We start from the raw sequence: 25,872 nt of genomic DNA on the forward strand, positions 1-25,872 counted from the left end.
ACTCATTCTACAGTCAAGGATCATGAACTTCTGATCCTCCTGCCTCCACCCCAAAGTGCTGGGATTACAGGCATGTATCACCTTGCTTGACAAATTTACTTTAAAAATAAATAACAATTTTTTAAAGACAAGGTTTCACTGAGTCATTCCAGCTGGCCTGAAACTTTGCTATGTAGACCAGGCTGACATTGAACAGAGATCTGCTTGCATCTGCCTCCCAAGTGCCCAGATTAAAGGTAAAGGCTAGCATCATTGTATACCATACCTTTGTTCTTTTAAATTAGTGAATAAAAAAACAATGGATTACCACATCATTACTGTTACATGTATGGTACATATCTTCCCTCGAAAGACAGCTGAGGATGAGAACTGAAAAAGTATAAGAGATTATGCATCGCTTGGAAAGTGGCAAGAAAATTAACTGTAGAGATAGAGATTAAATTGACCAAAACATGTTTATTACATTTATTGATATTACAAATGGCATCATACATTGTAATGCAGTATCTGTTTATACACTATACATTCATCTATATTGTGAACCGTGTCACTGAAATGATAGTGTCAGAGACTAAGGATGCGGCTGAGAGGGTGAGCGCTTGCCTAATGTGTGAGGCCCTGGGTAAGAGCCATAGCACCTGAAAAGGTCCTGAACCCATGAATTTCATCAAGAGCTATGTGCTAGAGTTAAAAATTCCATTTTTTTTTTTTTTTTTTGTTGCTTTTCAAGTTCAAACTTCACGAGACAAAGCTTGTGGTCTTAGGGATAAAAGGGCATAATCTTGGCTCCGAGGACTGTTAATGTTTGACATTAGTCACACAGAGTTAGAGTGTGGTCAAGGTTAATGTGACATACCTCTCCACTCTCATCCCAGTTTCAAGATGTCACTTTGTAATTTTTTTGGGGAAAAGTGAACAGGACTTTTGTTAAAGGAGGATTCTCCATTTTCTAAAAAACAAAGTTGTTTTTTTTTTTTTTTTTTTCACAAAGTATGCCAGCTCTTCTGGACATTGGCTCCAGGAACAGGTCATGAGTCTAACACTATGTGAAACACTCACATGAATAGAATAACTTGTGAAAAATCCAGAATTTGCAAAGAGAAGTATTAGAGTATCTGAAGTGCAAATTATAAAGGACTTTCAATACAACTTGACAGACGTTTCTCTCCGTCCACCATGTGGGTACCAGGGATGGAATTCGGGTCATCAGGCTTCAGGTCAGGGCCTTTACTCGTTAGCCATCTCACCAGTCCTGGATGACAATCTCCTGTGTCATCTAAAAGTGTTCTAAGATCCTGTCTAGATGATTGACACAAACAAGCCACGACAAAGCCCCCAAAACTAAAACCAGAAAACAGAACCAAGTAAGCCTCTTGCTCTTCTTTAGGCAACTATACTAGGCAGAGAAATGTCTGGGGTATCCCTTCCTCAGATTAAAAGGCTATTCTTGTCTCTTTACAACCAGGGGTGTCTATCAGTCCTAGGGAAAGAGGGCCTCTACACAAATGGAAATTCGGGTTGCTCTCTGATAGGAGCGAACGATAGCAGCAATGTCTTCTTTATTGGAACAAAGAATTTCTTACAGTACAAGTTCCCAGACAACCCATGAAACAAGAACCATTTAATAAGAGCCACTTACTACATGCTCTATCTTGAGACCAGCATACCCCTTCCTGAAAAATATACAAGCTTACACAGATAGCATTTGAGTAACAAAGCTGCAAATCCATAAAAATATAAACAAAACCCTAAACATTATTATGTGAAAAGATTACAGATAGACACAGGGCTTCAGACTTTAGAAAAGCTAATTTAAGTGCAAATCAACATACTTTTTCATAAAGGTACTGAATTTAAAATGTTACTGCATCTAGCATTTAAGCCCCCGCCCCCGTACTGGGGACACAGGGTATTCCTTATCATATACTATTTCTGGTGTACACTCAAAAGGGTATCTAGTTTAAACTTCAAACATATGCCCAGTACTATAAGAAATATGGAAATCACAAGGACAATGATGCTGGAGACGTAAGCAAGGGCTCTACTGAGCTACATCCCTAGCCTGCATTCTCTATTTCCAAGGCAGGTTCTTACCAAAGTGCTCAGTCTGGCCTTCAACTCAGTCTGTAGTTCAAAGACCCGTAAGTGTATGATCCTTCTGCCCCTGCCACAGCCTCCTGGGATGGGAGTACAGGTCTGCCTTGAGAAAATGTCTCCTTTTAACAGTTATGTACAGAAACACTATACCCTATATCACTGTATTCTATCAGGTGTAGCAGGGAAGACAGACTCATGATACATAGCCAGAGTGGCAACTGATTCAACAGATGAAACAAAGTTTGGGGTAGATGTGTCTTGAGGAAGAAGTGTGAAAGTTCACCTGGTAGTAGATAAAGCAAACCATGCCAACAGAACGCATGGGAAAGCCCTAGATGGTAAAACTGTAGAATGCATCAGAGGGAAGGTAAGAAATTGGATGAGGGCAATTTTTACCTTTTTCCTCAAGCACCATTATAGCAGATGACATGGCTCAAGCAATAATTATCCTGTGTCTTCACTGTTTCCTTAGTAATAACACCCTTTGCACTCTTCATAAAGTTGAAGACCATCTAAATCCTGCGATCATTCTTAAGGAACTTCATTCATGCTGGGAGAGATGACTTAAGTGCATGGAGAATGTGGATTTCACACTAGTCCTCAACGACGGAACTGTACATCCTAAGAAAAATCATCGGTTGGCTAAGCAAACATTTTTTCATAGGTAGAATTACTGTCTCCTAATTAACTTCTCAGTCTAAGTATTCTTTGATGGAGATTCTGACCTTGACCTACTTTATAAATCAAGAAAGTGAGAGAGACAGGTGAGAGGTGCACAGAAGTGATAGGTCCAGAACTCAGGCGGTCTACCGTGTCTAAACCACACTTACATGCCAAGGGGTTTAATGACTAAGTTTATATATACTAGACTGGTTTACAGAGCACCTCAAAATTCTGGTAAAGATTATTTTGGTTGCTTCTGGGTATGTTCTTGGAAGAGATAAACACTAAAAGAAGTTTGTTCCGAGAGTAACTGTCTTTCCCTTGTTGAGTCTCACCCCAACTGAGGTCCAGAATGGAACAAAGATGTTAACACTTCCCATCTGAAGAGCTCCTGCTTGACTGCCCTGCACTGGCTCCCTGGACTTCCCTGGACTCTGGATTCAAATGGAAAAGACTCTTCTTGATCTCAAGCTTGCTGGCTTTTAGGCTACAATGAAGGTCACTGGCTTTTCTGGTTGTCAGGCCTTTGGATGGTGACTGGAACTACCACCATTTTGGGGTCTAGCTTGACGACTGTGGAGTTTAGAAATTTCCAGCTTCCTTCACACTAGCCAATTCCTTATTCCTTTCCACATGCACATCCTATCGGTTTTGCTTCTCTGGAGACTCCTAACACAGGGGTTAAAAGAGATGAACAGAGATGGCACTGAAGTAGGGACTGGGCTGAGCCATACAATCCTAGTGAGCAGACCTCTCCAAAAATGGAGCTTCTTCTATTAAGAGCTGCCACTGAGTAATGGTTATGCCACAATGGTTAGGGTTATGATGAAGTCTTAATGACAACGCAAAGACCTTATAAAAAGGGACACCAGTCTGTTTCCTAGTCTCTTGGCCACATGAATCAGATGAGGAACTTGCCATCACCAAGAAAATGTTAGAATACATGCATTTAAGTTTGTTGTGCTGTTCCCTGATTTACTGTTTAGTGTACATGGTCCTAACTGTAGCTAGCAACAAATCTAAACGAAGGTCATAGCAGATGAAACTCACATTTTCCACCAGATTATATAGATGGAGTTATAAATTCCTGATATGGGTGGGGGGGAGAATTCAGCAAAATAAACACCAAACATAGGTATGCTCCCCCCTCCCAGAACAGTCAACTGCCAAAACAATGTAAACATTTAAAATATCTGATTTTGTGCATATTAAAAAATGCACTCTTGGGGCTGGAGAGATGGCTCAGCAGTTAACAGAGCACTTCCACTTCCTATTCTTCCCAAAGACAAGCTCATCAGTTCTCAGCACTCACGTTAGGCAGATCAAAAGCACTTATAACTCCAGTTCCAGGGCACCAAACGCCCTCTTCTGGCCTCCATGGACATCCTCACATGTGGCACACACACACATACACACACATGCAGATAAAAAATTATTTAAAAATGCAGTCTTATTTTTACAGTGTTACACTATTTATAGTATCATTTCCAAAGAGACAGCTGTATATTTTTAGCACCTTTGCAGAACTACATTAACAATAATTTGGGCAAGAACCTCAACAACAAACCAACACTAAGACCCATCTGACTTTTCTCTCTACCAAAATATTATAACTCAATTTTTTAAGTAGTTCATCTACTTTTTAATTCCCATAATACAGGGTCTTTTCCTTCAGCTCCTCTGGCTAGCTGCAGGTGCCCTAAAGCAGAGATGGGGATTACCATGGTATGATATGTGTGTTTTTCAATGCTTATGATTATCAAAAATTAATCTTTGGACTGTGTTTATTAGCCGCTTCTTTAAAGACAAAAAGCTGAATATATCCAGTTTTATATGAACATGTCATCTAAACTATTTAGCAATTTCTTCTGTAACTTATAGTAAATATGAATTAAACACACAAAGCATACACATACTGAATTAAAAGGTCCCAAATCCAGAATGCTTAAGAAAAATATTTTTCTCATTAAAAACATTTGGGTATGAAACAATATATAACACCCATCTGCAACTGTAACACCACGGGTGTAAATATACTCATTTATTCTCTATCAAGCAGCACTTAAAACAATTATCTGAAAGCATCAGCATATTTTCAAGAGAAGCTACTTCAATCTTTAGACAGGTCAAATTATTCAGTAATAAAAAAAAATCAATTTTGTTATAAAGTAAAAAATACCAAGACTGCCTTGTTCTTTGGCTTCAGAACTAAGTTTTCATTTGACCTTTCAGAGGACCTTAAACGGGACACAGTATCTCCTCACAGTACCACCTTAGCTACGCTGGCAAGAGGATGTCCACTTCATCTGTAACTGTGCATGCCAGAACCAACAGGCAGGCAGCTGTGAAACAGTAGCCTGCAGGGTCCTGAAAAGAAGTAACACCGACTCAAAGCTAGCTGTGCACAGTACCGAACCCCGTGAGTGACAGTGGAAACTCCCGTCTGTGTCCTTCGGTAGGTGCACCCTGAAGAACATCCCCCTCACTGTCTCTTATAGTCCCCTGGCTTCCTTCTCATCACACAGCTTCACCTCACTTCAGCTCATAAAGAAGAGCACTGCCCTTGTGCAACACCTAGTTTGGTATGAGCTGATTTCTTTAAGCTGAAATCGATGTTTTGTATGGTTTTTAATACCTGGTTGTCTGGAAAGCAAGGGTAAACACAGAACTACCAAAATCAGACCATAAGCAAAAGCAGGAATGACTTCAAGTGTCAGGCTGCAGCTTTTTCATAGAGATCGTTGAGTATGGATCCAGGGGCCAGTGAGATGCCTTAGTGGGTAAAGGTACTTTCTGTGAAACCCTGACAAGAGACAGGTCTCTGAAAGGAGAAATGACTCCGTGACTCTCAGCCACTCTGTGCTCGCCATGGTACACGGCGTCCCTCCCCCAACTGAGAAACCACAGGAAGGTGAGAAGGCTCAGCAGGTAAAGGCACTTCCGTCCATCTCAGGGACCACGTGGTAGGAGAAGAGAACACAGTCCTGCCTAAGCTGCCCTTTGATCTCCTCCCATGTTCCGTGACATGCACACAAGCACTCTCCTTCCCAAACAGGATGAGGTGTAATAAAAGAATGGCAGGGGAAGACTTGACATTCAGGGTTGAATTTGGGGCGATGGTTTAAGTTATATACCACATAATATTTAACGTTTAATTAAAATAGTGAATAATGTAAATAAGTTGGTAACGTTCATTTTGGAATGAAAAATTAAGTACATCACCTTCTAACTAGAGGAGAAGAAGACATTTTTAGAAGCAAAATTAGCTAACACCACTTTCCGTGCAGACTAAAGATCAGTAACTAGAACCACACTGTTCACAAAACTTCCTGATGGAAGACACGACGACCTTGTCTGAGTTCCCTGGTGAGAAAGGCACTGTAACACAGTGAGGCGGTGCGCATCTGAGGGCGTCTGCAAGCTGACTTTACCACACAGTAACTGTGGGGACTCTGCAACACACACATGGGAGGTGAGGATGGTGACTGTTCCTACCACACAGCTTTTGTGGGATGAAATGTGATAATGCACATAAACACGTTAACATCATGACTGGTTTAGAATAAGCCCCTCAATAAACATTGGCTATTATTGTCATCATTATTGTATAGGTGAAGAAACAGACTAAAAAGATTAAGTTCAAAGATTACTAACAGGCAAAGTTAGAAGTAGAATTCTAATCTAAATATATTCCTATTACCCTGTATTACCTATATGGATGTCTCCTTTTAATTCTTTTTATGCTATGAAGTTTTTGTGGATGAAGCTATCATTTGACACATTCAATGGCATAACGGCACTCTTGATTTAAAAATTTTCTTTTCAGTAGGAAAGAAATTGAAGCAAGCATTAACAGGTCTTAGTTAGGGCATGGTGGTGCTCCTCTGTAATCCTAGCACTCGAGAGGCCCAGGCAGGAAGATCAAAGACTTGGAGCCTGGCCTGGGCTACAGGGTGAGATGAAGACCAGCCTGAGACCCACTCGAAAAAGAAACAAATGCATTTCCAAGTCAACGAAGCAGACAAACAAAAGGAACTAGACTCTTCGGAGAATCAGGGTGGAGACGAATCTAGGTTTACAAGAAGTTAACACTGACCTTAAAAACTTACAAAAAAAAAAAAAAAAAAGAAGGAAGAAGGAAGGAAGGAAGGAAGGAAGGAAGGAAGGAAGGACAGACCAAGGGCAGAACAAAGGAAGCTCGGAAGGCAGGCAGAAGGCTGAGAGGTCGGCTTCAGGACTATGTACCTTATAACGCAGACCAAAGCCACCCAAAGTCTAAAGCGTCCTCCACAGGACTTGACTCACTCTGTACCTTGTACTAACCAGAACGGACTGTAAAGTCATTATGCAGAAAACAGCGAATTGACTTCAACGGTTCCAGAGTTAAGAAATAAAAGACTAAATAAGGCCTTCAATAGCTTTATTGAAATCTGTATAAATAAACATGCACATTTCAAATGTAAACTCAAGTGAACCCAAGTGCTGACAAAATATTAACCTCTGTCATGCAGGAGGTTAGTTTACATAAAAAAAAAAAAGGAAAAAAAGAAAAAAAAAAGGAAGAAAAGAAACAAAACAAAACAGCCAAAGCAGCTTTTAAAAGACCAGGATGAAAAACCAGCTTTAATATCAAGATATAAAGCAAAGCCATGATCAACATACCTTACTTATCCTGGTCAAATGCATTTTTTTTTCCTTTTTCTTTTAAAATGCTAACATAAATAAATAATTTACCAAAATGTGCACTCACAGAGTGAACTTTTATTTACAATACACAATTTATATCTATTGTATTTGATTAGTTCAAGTGAAGAACATTATACTTTTTGCTTTAATAACAGTGGGACACAAAGCGATTTCTCAGGTAGTCATATGTGAAATGTGCCCCAGCATTTCGTTTCCTATTAAAGGCAGTATTGTATGCCAATCAATGATACATTCCTTCAACTGGATCACAGGGAAAGAAAGCAGCCAATGAAAATGTCTCAAATGTTCACACGTATATTTGGCATCCTGGATCCTTGAATGTGAGAAACTAAAATGAAACCCAAAGTTCGTACGCTTCCTATGCTGCACAGGTCTGACTCTGGGAACATGCAAATACCACCTCCCTTAGACAAGTTACCTTCTGAGAAAAGCTGTAAGGCTGTGGTGAATTCCGCCGTCAGGAACACACAGAGAAGTTAACAGACCTACCTCTATAGCCAAGTTACCAATGAGTTAAAGGCTAGTACATGAACAAAAATCCTCTCACCTAAGTTTGATGCAATTATTACTACAGATACAGAATATTATTCAGCCTGTCCTTACATTACAGTAATTGGGAGAGCTAAAAAGTTGCTAAATTACCAAAAATGGGGTAAAGAACAACAGACAGCAAAAAATTGAATTTTGGACCAACAGTGGATTAAAGATAAGCATTTTAAACCAAAACGAATTTGAAATTTTAAAGAACAGATTCCAATCGTAGTGAAAAATACTTACATGTAGCTGAAAAATGACTTTCGATGGAGTATGGAATCTAGAACCTGTTCCCATGGTGAGTGAGGTAAATGTCATGTTTTGCATTTTAATGATACAACAAAAGGAGATCTTTCCAAGGTTATTTCTCACGGTATGATGGAATTTGTTTCTTTTAACAGACCCACACTGATTCCCAGGGACAGATTTGAAGACTGGTGCTCCAAGGATACACTGCGGTTTCTGTACCACACTGACACTGCAGTGAGGACCGGAGCGGTGCGGACAGCAGCCTAACACACATGAACTAGATTACCCAGATCTAAGCTCAGTCATAGCTTTCTTGCAGTATTATTCGAGCAAAATGAACGACCAACATCCACAAGTTTAACATTTGTCATCAGTTAAGTCACATCCAAAAATTAAAGAAAACATAATTCGTCAAAACAGCAGCAAACTTAAAAGGGGTTTATTTGTGATTTCCTATATATATTTAGCTTGTAAATACAAGACTGTAAATGTATTAAGAGACAATTTCTGTTAAAGTTTTCATTGTGTTTCACTTCAAGTACTGCACAAGTTAAAATCTGATAAAGGATTTACATTCGGTTATCTGAAACTCCTCATCTCAGACTTGTGTTTTAATGTGGTGGAGAACTCCACTGCCATCGCCACCACCAGCAGGAAGGTCTCTCTATGGCTTCTGGGACTCTCGTTAGTTAGTGTGCATACAGTTTTCATTCTCTAGGTCATTGTCATTGTCATTGCTGTCGTCGTCGTCACTTTCCAGGGGGATGCCCGTGGCAGCTGAAGCACCTTTCGTTTCTCGGTCCAGAGGGAAGAAGCCAGTCCCACTGAAAGTGTCCTGTCTCTGGTAGAAGAGGACGTACGCTGCTTTGGACTGCCAAACAAGCACAGGAGGTCAACACACAGAGACCATACACGACACAGCACGGGTTGTTAGCTAATAACCAATGTTAGTGACAAAAAATCAATAGAAAAACTACATATGACCAAGTGGAAGCTTATAAAATTGGCTAGATATAGTTATTTCTATATTTAAGTATTTTCATTCTATATAATTTGGACCAAGAGTTATATATAGCCCAAACACAAATTCAATTCCTATAATATAAAATACAATTCTGTTTTTCTTTCTTTCAACTTTAAGGTGAATGTTTTTGTATCTAACACTGAGTGTCTCAGCTCAGGCTTGACCTCCAGTGCAATGTCCTCTACTATACCAACATTTCCCCGATAATTAAAAATGTTTTCCCAGGATCTATTGGGAGAACATTGATTTTTTAAAAAAAGACATGAAAGTACAAGCAGAAGATTGAGGAATAGAAAGGGGAAGAGTGGACGGAGGAGGGACAAAAAGAGAGAGGGGAGCCCGACTGAAGTACAGCACGCACACACGACGACGTCATGAAGAAACCCAATCTTGGTACAATTAACGCGTGCTGGTGAAAATCACCCCCACCCTGTTTTGAGACACAATTTACTTGTTTAGTCCTTGCTGTCCTGGAACTAGCTCTGTAGACCAGGCTAGCCTTGAACTCACAGAGATCCGACTGCCTCTGCTTCCCAAGTACTAGGACTAAAGGTGTGCAGCCACTACTCCCAGCTTGAAAAAAAATATTTTAAAAAGAATATTTTTCCATTAATTATAACAGTAGATTTTAAAATTTATTTTTAAATATTTTAGTTTGTATTAGGTTTAGTCTGCATGTATGTCTAAGCATCACTTAGAAGCCCAATGCCTGGAGAGCCAGAAGAGGGCACTGGATCCCCTGGAACTGGAGTTACAGACTTGTGAGCTACCATGTGTGTGCTCTGGGAATCGAACCCAGGGTCCACTGGAAGAGTAGCCAGTGCTCTTAACCACTGAGCCATATTTGTGGCTCTTGTATCATTTTAAAAAAGATAGCCCAGGCTGCCAAGAATGAACATATGAGCCAAGTAAACTGACAGCCTACAGAATGAGAGAAAAATCTTTGCTAGCTGTGTCTCAGACAGGGTTGAAATCTAGATAAATATATAAAGAACTACAAAAATTAAACACCCCAAAATCAAAAATGCCAATCAATAAATGGGCCAATGAAATAAACAGTTCTTAAGAGAAGAAACTCAAATAGCCAATAAACAGTTTTAAAAATATGAACCATGTTTAGCCACAAGAAAAGGCAAATTCAGAGTATCTGTCCATCTCACCAGTCAGCATCAAGAAACTGCTGATGTGCTGTTGAGGATGTAGGGAAAGTGGACCTTTATTAACTGCTGGGGCAGCATAAACCAGCACAGCCCTTTACGGAAATCAGTATGGGTTCTCAAAAAATTAAAACGAGAACTACCACATGACCCATCTACCCCACTGCTGGGAATGTCTCACGGGACCACATATCCTACCAGAGATACTTGCACATCCAAATTTACTGCTGCTATATTCATAGCAACAGGGAACCAGAGTCAGCCTATGTGTTCATTAACAGATGACTGGATCGTGAAAAAGAGGTATATACACACAATGGGATTTTATTCAGCAGTCAAGAATGAATACATTTTCAGGAAAATAAATGATTTTTATAATAAGTATGATGATAGCCGGGCGGTGGTGGCGCACGCCTTTAATCCCAGCACTTGGGAGGCAGAGCCAGGTGGATCTCTGTCAGTTCGAGGCCAGCCTGGTCTACAGAGCAAGATCCAGGAAAAGGCGCAAAGCTACACAGAGAAACCCTGTCTCAAAAAACCAAAAAAAAAAAAAAAAAAAAAAAAAAAAAGTGTGATGACTTAGACTCAAAAAGATAAAAATCATGTTTTCTCAGAAGCAGATCCAAACTTTTTGATGTTTTATGTATGTACGCATGTATTTAATATCTTATGTATGCAAGTATTTGTTTGTATGTATGTAAGTGGGTGTGAGAGTGGGTCCAGGCAATGAAACCATGTAACAAACCACATGAAAGGAACAAGAAGCTTTGAGGAAAAGAGATGGGCCAAAGAACACATCATATGTGGAAGTGGAAAGGAGGCTGTGGGGGTTGAGGGAACAAGGGAAATGGGGAGGAAAAGCAGTCAACAAAAATCTGCTTGAAAATATCATAATGAAACCTCATATTCTGTAAGCTCACAACACAACAAAAGGTAGTCCAGGCTGACCTGGAACGTGCACCATTGCACAAGACGGTCTGGAACTTGTGATCTACCTGCCTGAGTCTCTGAAATGCTAAGATCACAGACATGTGCCACCATACTAGACATCTCTCTCTGGCTTAAAAAACATTTAAGTTTTTTCTGCATCAAAAACTGCTACCAAGAGAACTTCCACCCTCCACTGCACACACCCCTCTTCCTCTCCACTGGGGTCACAGAGTGTGGCCACCACCTCCTCAACAGTCCTCAGCTCTGTCACCCCATCTTTCCACAGCATTCTAATGGAACAGCTTTCCATGGGGTCGACAGCATCTCAGTCAATGGTGGCCTTTTATAGTAACACTGGTCCATCTCTCAAGAGCATTAACATCTCAGAGTCTTCTCTCCAGTGACTTTGGTCTTCGGTGACACTGCTTCTCCTTCGGTCTACTCTCTTCAGGCTCCCTTCCTAAATCATTTAAGACACATGTTCTGCCCGAGCAATCTTCTATATACTGAAATCGGAATGCGCACCTTTAGCTACAGCAACTGCTGGAATGTAGAATAGTGTTCCAAAGGCTCTTTTTTCTTTTCTATTTCTGAGACAGGATTTCTCTGTGTAGCCCTGGCTGTCCTGGAACTCCCTCTGTAGACCAGGCTGGTCTCAAAAGGCATGCACCACCATGCCTGACCCTCCAAAGGCCCTGCAACATGAGCTCATGTCCTGCTCCAAGTTTTCCCTTCTGTTAAATTTTTATTACTCCCTAAGAAGCTGACCCACGACCTCAAACACTGAAGACATACTTACCACAATTTGTTCTTCAGATGCAGTGGAGACACTACTGTCATCAAAATAGTACCATTTTCCATCATCTTTATTTTTTGCAAAAGCAGTATCTAGTGAAAAAATATAATAACTTCTATGACTGGAATATCTATGGCTTTGGGTGGATTCCTCAAAACTCTATGATCACCTACATAAAAAAATATCTGCTAAATGACATGAGTATCATCTATATCAGGCCTAGTATACATTTACTTGATTTGACAAAGGCTTTTAGAATGATTTCTAGCAATTTAAATGCCTAAGAAACATTTTTTCTAAGCTGAAACTTGTGACTTTTTTCAGATGGGAAAATAACTTTTTTTTTTAATTCACAGAAAAAAAACTAATGACAATTAATGGTAATTACCATTTATGCAGTGATTATGTGACAAGACACAGTGCTATGTATTATATCCACATTAAGGTATTATCATTATTCTTCTCATTGTAAAACTAGTAAACTAACATTTCTAAAAGAATCATTTGTTAAGGGGGTGCTGCTGTTATATAGCAGAGCTAGGACTTAAATTCAGGACTGCTTCTGATGCCTACATCCAGAATTTCTATTATTTATTTAAATTTCCTATGACATTTTCTTTTCTGATAACTCTACTTAATCTGTAGTTTTTTTCTGTCTTTAACACAGGTATAGAATAAGAGAAAGATAAAAAAAATGCTACTTCTTTATTCCTTCCATGCTCTGTATAAACTACTCACTTAAAACTCCCGTGCGCTAACAGAACACTTCCCAACAATGGTTATTCACATACCCTGGCTAATCATCACCTTTAACGAGGAGCTGAAAACAGCGTGAACTCAATAGCTTCCTTTGCACATCCCCTCAGACACTTTTCCCCCTCCTTCCAACCACTAGGATCCACCACTCAACAGTACCAGGTCTTTTGCTCTGTCCTCTATGTAGGATCCACCACTCAACAGTACCAGGTCTTTGGCTCTGTCCTCTATGTAGGATCCACCACTCAATAGTACCAGGTCTTTGGCTCTGTCCTCTATCTAGGATCCACCACTCAACAGTACCAGGTCTTTGGCTCTGTCCTCTATGTAGGATCCACCATTCAACAGTACCAGGTCTTTTGCTCTGTCCTCTATGTAGGATCCACCACTCAACAGTACCAGGTCTTTGGCTCTGTCCTCTATGTAGGATCCACCACTCAATAGTACCAGGTCTTTTGCTCTGTCCTCTATCTAGGATCCACCATTCAACAGTACCAGGTCTTTTGCTCTGTCCTCTATGTAGGATCCACCACTCAACAGTACCAGGTCTTTTGCTCTGTCCTCTATCTAGGATCCACCATTCAACAGTACCAGGTCTTTGGCTCTGTCCTCTATGTAGGATCCACCACTCAACAGTACCAGGTCTTTGGCTCTGTCCTCTATGTAGGATCCACCACTCAATAGTACCAGGTCTTTGGCTCTGTCCTCTATCTAGGATCCACCACTCAACAGTACCAGGTCTTTGGCTCTGTATTCCTTCATGAACCTGCACGAACTCAGCTCAGGGAAGTCTACTGCATGCGGTGAGTCTGCTAGCCTGAACTTAAGAGAACTACAGAGTAGACAATGCACTTCCAGAAGAAACATTCTCAGTCCTAAAGAAAATATGTAACCTATGAGACTGAAGAAATAATAAACTAACAAAAGCCTTTCAAGGTATTAGCAAGATACACCTTTGGGGAGGTTATTCAAAAGTAACAGTGAGAAAAGAAAAACAACCCCAATAAAAATACAGCCTGAAAGTAACTATAAAAAGCCTCAAATAAATTGGAATGTGGGTGAAATGGATAGACTTTTACAGAAGCAGAAAAATGTTCAAAATATATATGTAAGAAAAAGAAAACTGGTAGTCCAATAATGAAATAAATAAAAAAATTTTATGAGGTAAAGCCCACAGTTTCACAGAGAATTCTAGTGTACCTGTTGGATAGTTACTCCCCATATTATTCTGATAATTTCAGGAAATAAAAAAAAATTAATCTAGTTTATTTTATGACCATAAATGTGATTACAAAGTGAAATAATAATAAAAAGATTCATTTATGAATGAAAGTGTTAGCAATCCTAATCAGTTAATGAAATCAACTCTGCATTACACGTGACAAAAAGACACGTCACAGGAATGGAAATCTACCAGGTGAGAGTGTCAACTGTTACGGTCAACCTGAACTACAACCTGGCACACAGTTTTGTCAAGATGTCACTTCAAAGGACCCCTCAGACAACAGACCACAATCAATGACACTTTTCAGTCTTAGATTAGTAGAAAGTTAAGTGCTAATTTAAGTGAAGAGGTACAGTGCAATAAATCTACATCACCAGTGGTAAAAGCAACAGATTAACTAGACATGAACTAACAGGATTAAGTCTAAAGTCTCAAGAGAAAGAGTTACTGAGATCAATAGTTAGTACCTATTGCCTAAGTTAACAAATTCGCACAGTTTAAAAGAACACAGCACCAGACACATTATAAGGAAAGAAAGTGAAGAATGGGGTGGGAAGCGCCCTGACAGACAAGATGCTTCTTCCTGGGCCTTCAGCCGAGAGGGGGATTAACTCATTCCTTTAGAACCGGGTTTTAAAGTAAAGTTATACAGCTGATTCACTGATTCATTCATTTATAAATACTGAACAATGATGACATGCAAGATACATCTGACATTTTATTTACTTTAAAAAGTATTAACTATCTAACAGGAAAAAGTCTACAGATTGGAAAAAGGTTAAAAGGTAAACTATCAACTTACAATGACCACCTCCCATCCCTCCATAGTGGTTGGAAACAGCAATCAAATTATAGCGGCAAGGGCCTGCATTTGGATTAATTAGGAATTCTGACATATCCAAGTCACTGTTAAAAAGGAAATCAGATAAGTTATGCTTTCTTTAAAAGTGATGACATATTTTTCTTTTAAAGCAATAAATTCTAGCACCTTCTGTTAGTACTGACTCATATATATGCATACACACATAATCATTAATACCATAACACACACACACACACACACACACACACACACACACCCTCATACAAGAAATTACCCAGAGATAACCTACCAAACAAATTATACATGTATCCCTGAGATTTGAGTGTTTGGGAAATCCTTGTTTAGGGGTTGATAATTGGGCATTGAATGCTATTCTGATTAATGCTTTTATGCTATCACATTTAACTTACAGTGTGCCAGGGAAAAAAATTAAAAGGAAAAGTGAAAAGCAACTTCCTTATGAACACTCAAGAATTAAAATCTTGGAGAATCTACTGCTGCCACTTTCCTAAACAAGCACAGTCTCTGCCTGTGCTCTAGATGTGGCTCCCACCCTCACTAAAGCAGCGTCTCTACCTGTGCTCTAGATGTGGCTCCCACCCCCACTAAAGCAGGGTCTCTGCCTGTGCTCTAGATGTGGCTCCCACCCCCACTAAAGCAGGGTCTCTGCCTGTGCTCTAGATGTGGCTCCCACCCTCACTAAAGCAGGGTCTCTGCCTGTGCTCTAGATGTGGCTCCCACCCTCACTAAAGCACCGTCTTTTGCTGCAGAGGGGGATCATTTCCAGTCATAACTGGTCAAAACTCAGACCAGTGGACTGTGAAGTGCTTGTTTCCAGTGAATCTAGTTACAACAAAACCATGAAATAGCAATCCTAACAAATTATTACAACTACTCAAAACTTCAAGGTTTAAACTGATCCAATTACACCTGACGTTTACTAAGGTAAAATAAGAATATCATCACATAATTTGAAAAAAGAAGGTCCTATGCTTACTGAATACAGTTGAAACTTACTTGATAGGAAAATCAACTAAAGTATCTAACTTGTCTCTCATGTATCGACTGTAAGAAAATCGCTTGAGATGTACCACAAGTACTGGAGGCAGGGACCATAAATCTAATTTCTTTGTGGCTTGCTGATGTTCTTTACAATTTGGACAATACCTATAAAGAAGAAAATAAAGCTTGACAGAGGCACAAACAAATGATTTGTATTAATGGAAACTACAAAATAAAAAATCAATGTCTAGTAAGTTCTACATTTTATCAGTGAGCAATCACCGTATACTTAATCTATGTGAACACGAAAGCAATTCCTCATTCTTATCTGCTACATCTTCCGGACAAGCTTAACCATTACAAACACATAAATATTCAAAGAAATGATGACAGTGCCTATTAGAGAAAAGACAGTCATGAGAGGGAAAGTCGCCACTGTAACACTTCAAAAAAGCTGTGAGCTCCTCTTTAGACTGGAGCTTCCTACATAAAGACCTCACTGAACTATCAAGGAGACTCAGTTAACACTTGCCCACATGACCAGAGTAAACTCTTCAAGAAAAGGAACACAGCCGTTCAGTGTCTCCTCTTACCAGGGGTCTTCGGCACCGAGTTTTTCTTTTGTTGTAAAAAGCTCAATGCAGTCTTTCAATTTCACAAAGGGTTTTTTTGGAGGTTTATATTCCACACTTTCATGTTTTTCAAAATCCTAAAGAGAAGTATTTCTTGAGTTAAGAGAACAAGTTAAACAGAACCCATCTTAGTGACACATCTTAAGCATCCTGAAAACTCAGACTGTAGAAGCCTCAGCAGAAATGTGTCTGGAACAACTTGTGAAAGAACCCCTGTGGTTGAATCAGCACACAGAAAGCATGTTCAAAACCAGCTCTTTCCTTGACAGGTAAAAAGGGCCACCATCTTTTTTTGTTAACTGCTAAAACAACCTATTTGTAGAATCAAGGGGAGAGGAGTGTGATCAACTCAGTCACATAAAGAAGGTAAAACAAGAGCCCAGGAGCAGCGAATGGGGCTCACCTCAGCGGCATTCTCATCGAAGTACCTCTTTTTCAAATCAGGATCCCAGTCCAAAGCGAGAAAAGATCTTTCTAAGGTAGAAAAAATATTCTTTCATTAAAAATGTTGTAAGCTTTAGTGTTAAAATAAATATATCTTTTTTTCTTTTTAAAGATTTATTTATTTATTATGGATACAGTGTTCTGTCTGCACATATCCCTGCAGGCCAGAAGATGGCGCCAGATCTCATTACAGATGGTTGTGAGCCACCATGTGGTTGCTGGGAATTGAACTCAGGACCTTTGGAAGAACAAGCAGTGCTCTTAACCTCTAAGCCATCTCTCCAGCCCTAAAATAAATATATCTTAATGCCAACATATACACCAGAAAAAAACAGCAATCTCTTTAAACCAGGGTTTTCTACTTGCACTAGGTGATCAGGGCAACAATGATAGCTGTTTCCAAGTCACTGAAATAATCCAAGAGTTAAAAAATAATACAAAGTGTAAGCATACATAACTAACCTCAGTGTAGTAAAGATTATCACTTACTATAGGAAGACATTAAGGCTTTGACTCCTTAGAGATAAGTAACTGTATTTTTGATGACAGGCTAAATTTCATGGTCTTCACCTAAAACCACTTTGTCCGGCTCAGGTTCAGCGTCCGAGCTATTCCTCACAGGGACTCACCATCCAGCCGAAGCTGCCTATCGTCAAATCGTATCTGCCTGGTGTCATCTTTGATGTAGTTGATATCAGTATTGCCTAAATTGATGAACTGGAATGTAAACAGTCGCTTCTTGTGTCCCGTGAGTTGGCCTTTGCAAGTTTCTTCAGTACACAATCCGTTTTCAGAGTCATTGTCTCCTCCGACCGAATCTTCAGACTGACTGTTCTCATTCTCTGAAGGAAGCTCCTGGTCCTGACTGGACTCGTCGTCTGGTTCATCTGTCTCCATCTCACCTGGGTATTTAACAGAGATCCTTAAGTTAACCTGTACGCCATTTCAAAAGTCTAAGTGCTGCTTTTCCATATCTATTCATGTGTTCTACTTTATTAATCCACATCTTAACCGAGGACATGACAAAAAAGTCTTACTTGGTGAGCCTTCTTCATGTATACCATTCGGGCCGTTCCCATTGATATTCTGGTCCTCACAGCAACGCAGGGGCCCATCAGTTTCCTCGGATTCAGTAGACATCTTGACATACCGGCTGCAGTAAAACCAGGTAACCAACAAGCTTGTAAAATTAAATTTCCATTTTACGTAATAAAACTAACAATTTTAATTCAAACTCTAGACCTAACACTCATATAGTAAAGCTGGCTAATAATTTATATTTGGGTTGTTTTTAAATATAAAAAATTAAATATTTACTTCTAGGCTCCCCCCCCTTATACTTCTAGGGTTTTGCTTTTTTTTGGGGGGTGGGTGGGTGTCTTTTCAAGACAGGGTTTCTCTACGTAGTTTTGGTGGCTGTCCTGGATCTTGCTCTGTAGACCAGGCTGGCCTCAAACTCACAGAGATCCACCTGACTCTGCCTCCCCAGTGCTGGGATTAAAGACGGGTGCCACCGCCACCCAGCTAAGGTTTTGCTTTTTATTGTTGCTGTTTTTGAGACAGGGCCTCACTGTACATTTGCATTTGCAGTTGACTTGGAACTCTCTATGTAGACCAACCAGGCTGGCATTGAACTAGCTCCCCTGTCTCTGCCTCTATTTGGAATTAAAGGTATGTGCCACCACACCCGGCTATATGCTTTTTAATTACATGTTTATGTTTGTGTGTGTGTGTGTGTGTGTGTGTGTGTGTGTGTGTGTGCATGCACATCATATGTGTAGAGACAGAGGCCAGAGGACAAACTTGTAGCAACTGGTTCTCTCCTTCCACCTTGTGGGCCTCCGGGATTGAATTCAGGTTGCTGACCATGGTGGCAAGCACTCTCACCCACTGAATCATCTCATCATCTCTGGATTTTCCATGTTAGAAGTACAGCACAGTAGATCATTTCTCAACTTAAAAGTAAGAATTTTATAAACGGTCCTCATTTACATGATGATATTATTGTTAGGAACACTCATAATTGTGTAATGTGATCTTTACACATGGACCATAAAATTATAATGATTCAGTATATAGAAAATATAAAGTATGTCAGCTGTAAAGGGTAAGAGAAAGGCCTTCAATGGTATCCACCATTACCTTATTTACTTCAAGGCTTATAAAAGCAAAGATTGTGTGGGGCACTATCTCACGAAAGCTGTCATGAATGCTTATCTTTTTAAAGGAAATGAGTTCTTCATCTAGCCACACGCATAGAAAAGGACCATTTAACATTTATTTATTTGTTTGTTTGTTTGTTTGTTTATTTATTTATTTATTGTTTTTCAAGACAGGGTTTCTCTGTGTAGCTTTGTTCCTTTCTCACTCTGTAGCCCAGGCGGGCCTTGAACTCACAGAGATCCGCCTGCCTCTGCCTCCCGACTGCTGGGATTAAAGGCGTGCGCCACCACTGCCCAGCCCATTTAACATTATTATGATTTCTAGTTTGTACTTACAATACAGTTACTTGTCAACTAAAACTTCCAACTGTAAACTTTTGGTGTAAAACAGCTAAGAATTCATGTTTCTGGATTTGAAATAATCTCAGTTGTATATTTTATGTGACGAAGTCAGTGTATTAAATTGTAATTTTATTTTTACTTAATTATTTATTTGTGGGGGGGGGGTTTGAGGTACTCATTTATGTAGCCCAGAATGGCATCAAATATGCTATGTAAAAGAAGCAGGATTAGAATTCGTGACTGTCGGGCTTCCGCATCAAGTGCTGGGACCAAGCCCAGTCCATGCAGTGGGGTCGCAGGCTGGACTGCAATCACAGGCATGTGTCACTGCCATGCCTGGCTGTCATCAGTTTTCTATCTGTCTGGTTTGCTGTCTGTGAGTAACAGAGATGAGTATAACACTCCGGTAGTACCTTGAACAGTGACATTCATTAGCTATTTTATATTTTATTCTCATGTTTATTTTGCATAGTTAAGCTTAATTGGCACTTACCACATTCTCAAGAGTAGGAGATTATAGAGTTTATCTTCAGTATTGTTTCGTGGTACAGCCATAAGAAAAGGCTGACCAAACAGTGAAGAGCCAGTATGGTGGGTGTAACTTGAGTGTCTGAATTTTTCTCTTAGGCAAACAGGAATAACCACATGTTCTGTGTCTTCTGTCCTGTTGATGTTAATTTCAAACCTACGAGGGTGGGAATGACCATAATAACCTCTAAGTTTTATGTTAGTTCTTTAAGTTTTTTACCCCCCCAACAATAGATTGCAAATGGATATTATACTTACACGTAAATGTCATCCCGCTCCATAATACTACTGAGGTTTTCATCCATGGCAAATATCCTGTGAAATCTATGATTGTATATGTCAGTGACTATCATCTAGAAGGAAATAAATGTCTATTAAGCTGGTTTTACAATACTGAGAAACTCAACCCCCATTTACGTACTTCAATCTCAGAAACATCTCACCTTCTCTGCAGGCACTCCCGACAAAGCCGACAATGCTGTACAAAGATCTAGTATATTTCCAATTTTGGGCACAATAACTTTGTACTAAAAAACAAACAAAAATTTGCAATGAATTTATGACGTTGGAAAACACTGACTAGTTAGTTGAGTGTGGGCTTGTGATTGCTCCCACACATTCAGGTGTCTCAGCACTTCTCCAATCTCGAAAGCTCCTGGGCGATAATGTCCAGCATGATGACTTCCTAGCTATACTGAGTCAAAGACCTGCCTGTAGCCCACTGCCCGAACCTGTCATCACTGCTGGTGTCTTATACTCCAACACATCACTTCATACCTCTTTTTGGTTTGTGTAGAGATTTCTAATCCTTGGATGGTTTTCTCTCTACTGTCATGATATCCACTCATCTAGACCCCACCTTATTACTTCAACCATCCTGCTACAAACTTTGTGTCTTTACCTCTACGTTCTATTTTTGTTGAACTGTGGTGGTTTGAATTAAGAAATGGCCCCCACAGACTCATATTTTGAATGCTCAGTCATCAGAGAGTAGCAGTATTTGAAAGGACTAGGAGGTGTGGCCTTGTTGGAGAAATGTGTCACTGGGGGTGGGCTTTGAGGTTTCAAAAGCCCAAGCCAGTCCCATTGTGTCTCGATTCCTGCTGCCTACAGATCTGGATGTAGGATGCTCTCAGCTCCTTCTTTAGCACCATGTCTGCCTGCATGGCGCCACGCTTCCTGCCTTGATGACAATGGACTAAACCTCTGAACTGTAAGCAAGCCTCAATGGAATGTTTTCCTTTAAAGAGTTGCCATGGTCATGGTGACTCTTCACAGCAATAGAAAGATATGAACTTTCTCATAGATGTTTGTATATGCTGAGATTTCTCAACTTCAGAGTTGGTGTGTTACAAATGAGAGTTCAAGTCAACAGACTCTTCATCATAACCCAGAAACAATTCTGTGTGTTACTTCCTTGTTGAGTCTACAGTAACTATTTGAAATCTTCACTATTCTTTAGCATTCTATTTCATATCTCCTTTCACTACCTGAAGAACACTTTACCTAGAAAATTGAAGCTACTTTGAGTAGGAAAAGTCTGGTTTCCTGCCCTTTTATAAACTATGTGTCCAGAGGTTGTTCTGCCCGTCTCTGAGACTATGGGGAGGCAGAAGTCTTTCTTCCCATGCACACCGGACTCTAGCGCCCAGGTCGTAAACCCAGGTCGTAAACCCAGCAATTATCCCCTTCTTCATTTATCTTAACTTTGTGTAAGTACTGAAATACACACAAGCCTTAAAAATACCATAAAAGAAAAACAAATAAAAAACCAAATCCCTAAACCAAAACAGTCTTTTACTGCTTTTCCCTAACAATCCCCCACCTCCCAGAGCTCACTGCTAGCTTTAAAACCCAAGCACTTCTCTTTAAATTTGTAAACTTAATGAATATTGAGTATCTCCATCTAGATTTTCCTCATGTACCCTACCAGGTGTAAACCTGAACACAAGTGCAGTTTTGTCTCAATCCTTCCATCACTTTGAATGAAGAAGCTGGTAGTTTTAAGAACATTGCATAGACACTGTTCTTACTAAGAGTAAAATAAACTCCAACACTTTGAGCATCAATGGTAAGACAACTTTGTTTATAGGATAGTTTTCATACAGATTTCATTTCTATCATGTACCAAGAAATCTGCACTATCTGGCTAGAACCCTAACTTGGGAATTTATAGTAAACAATTTTTGAAAGTAGGAACCAAATCTGCTTTGTTTAGGGAAAAAAGCATTGAGTGAGTAATAAGGATCTGGACACCCTTCTGCATTGGGATCTACAAGTCGTATTCTAGAACTACAAGCTCCCTGCCTACAAAGAGCTCTTGGGCAGTTGAGAAAAGAAGACAAAGGTCAAAATAAAATCTGTTAAATTCTGCAGTGGAGAAACAAAAAGGAGCTAATTACACCAGAAAAGGTCAAATGTAAAAGGAATAACTGATTCAAAAACATAGAAAATGTAGCATTTTTCTCATAAAACACTGAGTAATCCAGTGATAGCACTAGGCAATGGAGATAATCAAGCCAACAACTGACATTAATGTGCACCACAGGAACTTTGTATAGAATAAGCAAAACATAATACTTTGTTAAAGTACTAGAACATCATTTAACCAAATATTTTTATAATTAAAAATTCATTTATTATTTGTGTACGTGTGCATGCCATTAACACCTGTGGCAGTCAGAGGAAAACCGGCGGAAGCGGGTTCTGTCCTGCTACCACGTGAGTCCTAGAGATCAAACTCACTCAGCTCTGTCAGGCTTGGCAGCAACTGCCTGAACCTGGCTAAGGCAGCCCCGTTGGCCCTGAACCAAGTATTCTTACACTAATGTTTTATTTCTCGTCAAAGTTGTTGAAATGCCTTAAGATTATTGATATTTAAATGCACGATCACATCACAAATTACAAAATACATTAGCTTTATTTCTGGAAGTGACCAGGATAAAACCTAGAACATAAAAAATTTCAACAGATGGGAGTTAGAGACAGCTCAAAGGTTAAAAGCACTGGCTGTTCCTATGCAGGAGCCAGGGTTCATTCCCAGCACCTACATGGTGGCTCATAACCATCTACAACTCCAGGTCCAGGGGAGCCAATGTCCTCTTCTGGCCTCCAAGGTACCAAGAACACATGTGGTACACAGACACAAATGCAGGCAAAACACCTATATACATAAATAAATAAATAAAATTTCGATAGAAAAAAATACAGACAATAGTACTGTTATTAATCTTTTAAGCAAATATCCCAAATAATAAAACAATCATCTTGGTTGTCTTTGATGTGAGAAAGAAATTTCAGAAATTTATTTTTCTATGACATCCTTCAACTTTCCATAATTCTAAAAAGGTGTAACTTCCAGAGTATTCAGCTTATAAAATCTATTACACAATACTCTTTATGATTGAATTGTGCTGGTGAAACCACCAAGTTTTATACTAGCCTCATCACTAATTAAGTAAAAATAACACTTACAAAGAAAAAAGTCATTACTTACTTGCATAGGTTTCACAAGTGGATCCATCCTAACTAAGTAAACTTCGAGGCTCCGCTCTTTTTTCATGGGCAATGGAAGTGTCAAGTAACAAAAAGGGTCAAAGGTCACTGAGATCTTAGCACACTCAGGACACACTAGAGTAGATTTGAAAAGGCCATGGAATATATCTACTATGATGGAATCATTTCTTTTCAAGTGGTTTTCCCAGGCTTCCTCAGCAACCACCTACAAGGAAAGGGAAGAAAGGTCACCGACGGTGTGAGGGAGCTGTGGCAGCGAGGAGGACAGCAGCGTCAAGTCCACTCACCTTGTCTGGCCTGCCGTCAGCATCTTTTAACTGAATATATGGTTTTTTTCTAATTCTATTCAAATCCTCATGGAGTCCATCTAATAGAAAAGCTAATAGTTCTTGGCAGTCTTGCTGTTGATATCCAGAGAACTGAGGTGCAAAACGTCCTACCTGTGTCTGTAAGACCAACAAAACAACAAAATCAGACAGGAGTCCTTAAAAAGCACACAGTTGTTCTCATTAGTCATGAGTCCATACATGAGAAATTACCTATTTATTAAAAATTACTTATATTCCCCAAGTCAAATTTGTGACACATTTTAAATCATTTGAAGATACGTTCCAGTAAAAAAATTGTTCCCTCTCTGGGGGGGAAGAAAGCTATGCTGCCTTTTAGTTTCAGCATCATTTTTTCATTTTTTTTTTTTATAATTATGTTTTCTTCTTTACACTTTTGTGCTTTCCAGGTAGGCTATTTAGTGTATAGAACATTCCCCAAGGAGACTGCTAAGGGGTTGGCTAGAGGTCATAAACACAGGGAGTGGTAGTGTGCTTTATGGGGAAAACACAATTGGATAAATTTTGGTAAAAATGAGTTATAGTGTTGGTTATGAAATCAGTATTAATGTGTCAACCATACAAAATAGGGGCTTTTCAAACAGACACACATTTAAAGCAAAGAATGGTTGGTGGATTAATGAAAATGTGACCAAAGTCTTGGTGGAATCAAACCCTGCACTTCCCCTAGGAATGTGCTTCTGTACTTGTTAACTTAATTTGTGCTAACATTATGGAAAATAACTTTTGTGAAAAATTAAAGCTAATTGTATTTACACAGAATAGGGGTAAACACAAATATGCTATATATACACATACATATATATATATATGCAGATGTATATATGTAGTTTATTTGTTTTGCATTTCCAGTAAAGATGTGATAAATCTTTATCTTTATTCAATATGTGGATGCTCTAAAAATAGAACTGGGCACAGTGACAAGCCAGTGATCCCAGAACTTAGGAGGCTAATATAGGGAATGCTGGAGTCTAGGAATTTGAGACCAGTCTGGGCAATATAGAAAGAATTCATTGCAAAATAAAATAAAATGAAGAAAAAGTACACATACAAACCTACGCAAAGCACTCTCTCTAAATGCATTAATCATTGTGTGGCCTTGGACTGGCTTGTTATTAATCACATTTCACTGTTTATCTAAGGGGTTTGGGCATTATTTAGCTACAGGTCTTCCTACAATGACTGGTAGGCAGACAACAAGGGACAGGTTCTAATCCCAGCTATATTAATATGTAAACATTAGACACACAGAAATATATCTCTAAAAGCATTCTGAAATAAGTTTCAGGAAATATTGACTTGAGAAGCAAATAAAAAGAAAATATGGAAAACCTTTATACATGACATTGTGAAACACTGGAGACGTAAAAGCTAGTAACATTTTACTGAGTCACTAAAGAGAAACTATAAACCTCTCATTTATCCATTGTAAAAAAGAGGACAAATCTGACGGCCAAAAGGCACATTACAGTTCTTCTACAATTTTCCTTAAAAGAAATACAATCTGAATCAGAGAATGAATCAGAGAATGAGACAGGTCTGGCAATTAATAGGTGTGTATCTACAGGAAAGTTCAAGAGAAAACAATCTAGCAAAATCAAACTGCTGAGGGTTGGTTTGTCCGGACAAGTCTCTCAAGGTTTAGAATGTGAAAGAATAACTGCAGGAGCAGTCTGATTTATTGACTGCTTCACATTTTTACTTGGATGTCTTAATTACATTTATTGATTGTTTGTATGCACACTTATTTTTTAATCATATACTTGATCTTTAAAACCTTACTATTTTATATATGGGTGTTTTGCCTGCATTGTCTCTGCACCATTTGCATGCAGGGCCTGTGGAGACCTGAAGAGGGTGTCAGACACGTCTCCCCCCTCTCTGGCCCGGGAATGGTGTTACAGATGGAAGGCAGCTACCATGAGGGTGCTAGGAGCT

General features: G+C 39.4%; 1 protein-coding gene across 4 annotated transcripts in view; it reads right to left on the minus strand.

Annotated features, from left to right (window-relative positions):
• Positions 1–436: 436 nt before the first annotated feature.
• The window catches only part of Usp15 (ubiquitin specific peptidase 15), a 105,161-nt gene continuing 79,725 nt past the window's right edge, over positions 437–25,872 (minus strand). For all 4 annotated transcript variants that reach the window (XM_052753494.1, XM_052753493.1, XM_052753495.1 and 1 more), the window contains 13 exons: positions 23,875–24,033; positions 23,568–23,792; positions 20,515–20,598; positions 20,330–20,424; positions 20,037–20,228; positions 18,077–18,192; positions 17,669–17,941; positions 16,999–17,069; positions 16,557–16,672; positions 15,979–16,128; positions 14,941–15,044; positions 12,161–12,249; positions 437–9,121 (listed from right to left, as the gene is read on the minus strand). In XM_052753494.1, the coding sequence (XP_052609454.1) occupies positions 8,936–9,121; positions 12,161–12,249; positions 14,941–15,044; positions 15,979–16,128; positions 16,557–16,672; positions 16,999–17,069; positions 17,669–17,941; positions 18,077–18,192; positions 20,037–20,228; positions 20,330–20,424; positions 20,515–20,598; positions 23,568–23,792; positions 23,875–24,033 (1,860 nt within the window). In that variant the 3' untranslated portion in view covers positions 437–8,935. The remainder of the gene's footprint in view (positions 9,122–12,160; positions 12,250–14,940; positions 15,045–15,978; positions 16,129–16,556; positions 16,673–16,998; positions 17,070–17,668; positions 17,942–18,076; positions 18,193–20,036; positions 20,229–20,329; positions 20,425–20,514; positions 20,599–23,567; positions 23,793–23,874; positions 24,034–25,872) is intronic.

This window comes from Peromyscus californicus, unplaced genomic scaffold (assembly GCF_007827085.1).
Source record: "Peromyscus californicus insignis strain IS unplaced genomic scaffold, ASM782708v3 Scaffold_24__1_contigs__length_46423439, whole genome shotgun sequence".
Taxonomy (NCBI): Eukaryota; Metazoa; Chordata; class Mammalia; order Rodentia; family Cricetidae; genus Peromyscus; species Peromyscus californicus.